The 4,509-nt window shown below is 53.4% G+C and overlaps 1 protein-coding gene across 1 annotated transcript in view; it reads left to right on the forward strand.

Annotated features, from left to right (window-relative positions):
- The window catches only part of ACOT11 (acyl-CoA thioesterase 11), a 53,760-nt gene that overhangs the window by 38,875 nt on the left and 10,376 nt on the right, over window positions 1-4,509 (forward strand). The window contains exons 7-8 of the mRNA XM_003793115.2: window positions 1,867-2,023; window positions 3,470-3,589. Of these exons, the coding sequence (XP_003793163.1) occupies window positions 1,867-2,023; window positions 3,470-3,589 (277 nt within the window). The remainder of the gene's footprint in view (window positions 1-1,866; window positions 2,024-3,469; window positions 3,590-4,509) is intronic.

A 4,509-nucleotide genomic window follows, 5' to 3' on the forward strand; every position in this document is an offset into this window, starting at 1 on the left:
TCATTGTTGTTTGGTGGTCCCCGGCTGGATTTGAACCCACCACCTTAGGTGTATGTGGCTGGTGCCTTAGCCACTTGAGCCACAGGAGCCGAGCCCAGAGTCTCACTTTGTCACCTTGGGTAGAGTGCCGTGGCGTTGTAGACTGCAGCACCCTCAAACTCTTGGGCTGGAGAGATTCTCTTGTCTCAGCCTCCTGAGTAGCTAGGACTATAGGTGCCCACCCCAATACCCTGCTGTTTTTAGAGAGAGGGTCTCGCTCTGGCTCAGGCTGGTCTAGAACTAGTGAGCTCAAGTGATGTGCCCACCTTAGCCTCTCAGAGGGCTAGGATTACAGGTGTGAGCCACTGCACCTGGCTAGTACCTAGCATTTTGTATCTTGCTTTTTTCCCCTTAAAAATATGTTCTCGAGGCTTGGTGCCCGTGACTCAATGGTTAGGGAGCTGGCCACACACACCAGGGCTGGTGGCTTCCAACCTGGCCTGGGCCTGCTAAACAACGACAACTACAACAAAAGAAAAAAATAGCTGGGCATTGTGGCCGGCACCAGTAGTCCTAGCTACTTGGGAGGAATTGCAAGAGAATCGCTTAAGCCCAAGAGTTTGAGGTTGCTGTGACCTGTGATGCCATGGCACTCTAGGGAGGGCAAGCGACATGTGAGATTCTGTCTCAGAAAAAAAGAAAAAACTCACTCGGGGGCTGGGCATGGTGGATCATACCTGTAATCCTGGTACTTTGGTAGGATGAGGTGGGAGGATTGCTTGAGGCTCAAAGTTCAAGACCAGCCTGGTAAACATTGAAGACATCTTTTCTTCAAAACAACAACAAAAAAACCCACCAAAAACAAAAACAGGTCATTCAGCTGCCCAGAGTTGGGGGACAGCAGGTGGAACTTGCTAGCCCAGTAAAGCAGCAAGCTGTACTGTGAATTTCATGTATTTATGCAGGGCTTAGAGGTCAGTTAGGGGAGGCCCAGCTCTTTCTACAGTTATCAAGGTGCCTGTGATCCATCATCTCACTGCAGCCCTCCTGAATCCCTTCTGCACTGACAGCTATTCTACCCAACAGCCCGCCTTTGCCTGACATCGGGCCTCTGTCTGACCACTCAGCCTCCCCAGGGGTCTCCCTTTACTCACTCCAGCTCCAGCCAAGCTGAAGGCCCTGGGAATATCCTGCCCATCTTGTCTCCAGACCATCCTCAGCTTCTCCTCCTCTGTGCCCCCACCCTGTCTATGGCACCTACAAGAGCCAGCATGTCATGTAAAATGCACCCTCTCTGATGTGCCCTTGCTGAAGAGGTTGTTCTCTGGAGATGGGCGACAAGTACAACCTCCTTGGGTTGAGTGGGGCATATTGGAATCTGCCCCCCTGGTGCCTGAGGCTCCTTGCTCCCCGGCCTCTCCTATGGAGGGTGTCCTAATGCCGTTCCTGCCCAGGGACAAGGGAATTGTCAGGGCAGAGGATGGGGAAGAACTATCCCTTTGGAGAGTGGACCATGATCACATTTCACTTTTAGTAGTCCCCTTGGACCAGATTTGACACCTGCTCTTTACAGATGAGGCAGTTGAGATTCAGAAGTCATTGATTTGCCACAGGTCACACAGATTGTGTGGGTCGGATCTGATGCTCAGTCCAGGTGTGTCTTGTCTGAAAGCTGGTGTTCTGTCCACTGCCCTGTGGCAGGCTCATCTCTTCCATTCTGTGTCCTCTATGCCTCACCCAGGGTCAGCCTGTGCCCTGTGCACACTTGGTGCTGAGTAAATGAAAGCGCCCCAGTAGAGGTGGGGTCCGGGGCTGCCCGCGGGCAGGGGCTCCCTTTGGGAACCTTCTCACTCTCCCTGCCTCACTCCTTTTGCCTGCCCCCGTCAGATCTGGAGAGCAGAGACTGCAGCTCCATGGTGCCAGCAGAGAAGACTCGAGTGGAGAGTGTGGAGCTGGTGCTGCCCCCTCACGCCAATCACCAGGGCAACACGTTTGGGGGCCAGATCATGGCGTGGATGGAGAACGTGGCCACCATCGCAGCCAGGTAAGGAAGAGCATGCTGCCTCTGCCTCTCCACCTTTTCCTTCCTCCTTCCCTCAGCCAGCTCCCTGGGGAGCAGAAACCCGGACTTGGTGTTGGCATTCAAGGCTTCTGAAAGCTTAGCTATTCTGTTAGGGTAACTCACAGCATTCAGACCCAGAGAACCAGAAAGGAGTGATTTTTGGTGAAGTGACCATTCCTTCCTCCACTCCAGAAGCCCTCCACAGCCCCTTTGCTTACATGGGGAACACCCGGCCTGCTGACCACTAGAGCCTCCCCTTGATCGAGCCCTGCCTGCATTCCTCTCTGTAGCCACACTTGCCTCTCCCCTACTCTCCCAGCCCTGCCTTTCCTCCTGCTGTCTCGTCCTGCCATACAGCCCCTGCTATTGTTTGGCTGCTAAAATCCTGTTTAGCTCCTCCATAAGCCCGTGGCTGACTGTTTCCTTCTTTTTAGAAGTGAATATCATCTTTGTCTTATTACCTCTGTGCCTGTCTAGGGCTTGTTCTACCCCGAATGTCATGAAATTTTGTATGGTTGGGTGACTGACATTCACTAATTGATACTCTCCCAGCTCTGTGCCTTTGTACTTGCTGTTCCCTCTACCAGAAGAACCCTCCTCAGCTGGGGAGATTCTTCCTCATCCCGTGGAGCTTGGCTCAAGGGCCCCTCCTCCTGTGGGAGGCAGTGCCCAAGCAGTGCCATTTCAGGCGGCTTCCACTGGAGTGCAGTGAGATTCTGGAGGAGGGCGAGAGCCTGCTGTCAGGGAAGGCTGCCTAGAGGAGGAGTGCCTCCTCGGGTGAACCAGTAGCTTTAGGCAAGGTGGGGTGGCCTTCAGGTAGTGGGAGCAGCAGGTACTAAGGTTGTAAAAGTTGGAAAGAAAATGGGGAAGGGGGTTTATCCCCAGCCCTGCTGAGACTTTTCTCTGCCTCCTCAGTCAGCTCTTTTTCTGCCATGCACCTAGACCTCCCTATTCTATCCTGTGAAATAGGACTTTAGGGCGGTGCCTGTGGCTCAGTGGATAGGGCGCCAGCCCCATATACCGAGGGTGGTAGGTTCGAACCCCGCCCTGGCCAGCTAAAACAGCAACAACAAAAAAAAAAGGGCTGGGTGTTGTGGTGGGTGCCTGTAGTCCCAGCTACTTGGGAGGCTGAGGCAAGAGAATTGCTTAAGCCTAGGAGTTGGAGGTTGCTGTGAGCTATGATGCCACCGTACTCTACTGAGGGTGACAAAATGAGACTCTGTCTCAATAAAAAAAAAGAAAAGAAATGGGACTTTAGTTCTGTACCTCTGAGCAGAAGTGTCACGGGGTTGGGTAGCAGTGGGTGGGTCAGAGGGTGGTATGAGTGGTTCCAGCCTTGGTCAGGGGATGGGGGAAGAAGGCTGGCCCAAGCCAGTGGCTGAAATGCTGGGGGCATTTCTCCTGTCTCCTCACCACCTCCCTCCTCAGCCGGCTCTGCCGAGCCCACCCCACATTGAAGGCCATCGAGATGTTCCACTTCCGAGGCCCGTCCCAGGTCGGAGACCGTCTGGTGCTCAAGGCCATTGTGAACAACGCCTTCAAACACAGGTGAGGGCCTGGGATGGGCGTGGCTGGGGCTGTTCAGGGTTGAGGGCTCTTTCTGACCCCAGGAAGGACCCTGCTGCAAGCCTTCCAGGAATCCTTTGCCCTCCAGACGAGGTCTAAAGCCCTGCCTGGCTGCTGGGTCCCTTCATCGTCACCCAAATTCACTCTGATACTCCCTGCTCTGGGGCCTCCCCTGACTCCCAGTCATGCCCACCCCGACTGAGTCAGGGCTGTCCTCTAACTCCCCCAGCCCCTGAACGTCCCCCCAGTCTCGGATCATACCGTGTTCTCAATGCTTCTCTTCCTCTCTCCTGCCTCCAGGCCAGGCCCATTGTGGGCGCTCGGATCTGGGGACCACTTCTTGCCAGTGTTCAGTTGTTCATCAAACCCTTTCCCACCGGTTTCCTAGGACAGTTAGTCTCTTAAGCCCTCACTTTGGAATGAATTCTGATGCCTTATCCCATGAAAGCTTACTTTATTTATTTATTTAGAGACAGAGTCTCACTTTATCACCCTTGGTAGAGTGCTGAGGCGTCATAGCTCACAGCAACCTCCAGCTCTTGGGCTTAGGCAATTCTCTTGCCTCAGCCTCCCAAGTAGCTGGGACTACAGGAGTCCACCACAACACCTGGCTAGAAAGCTTACTTTAAATAAGTATATTTTTTGGTGATTTCAAGAGATCATGATGTGATCATTAAAAGTGAGAAATATTGGCTCGGTGCTGAGCAGTGGTTAGGGCACCGGCCACATACACCAGGGTTGGCAGGTTCGAACCCCAACCTGGACTTGCTAAACAACAATAACAACAATAACAATAACAGCCAGGGGTTGTGGCAGGTGCCTGTATTCCCAGCTACTTGGGAGGCTGAGGCAAGAGAATCACTTAAGCCCAAGAGTTTGAGGTTGCTGTGAACTGTGACCCC

Source organism: Otolemur garnettii, unplaced genomic scaffold (assembly GCF_000181295.1).
Source record: "Otolemur garnettii isolate 467f Iridium unplaced genomic scaffold, OtoGar3 scaffold00066, whole genome shotgun sequence".
Classification (NCBI taxonomy): Eukaryota; Metazoa; Chordata; class Mammalia; order Primates; family Galagidae; genus Otolemur; species Otolemur garnettii.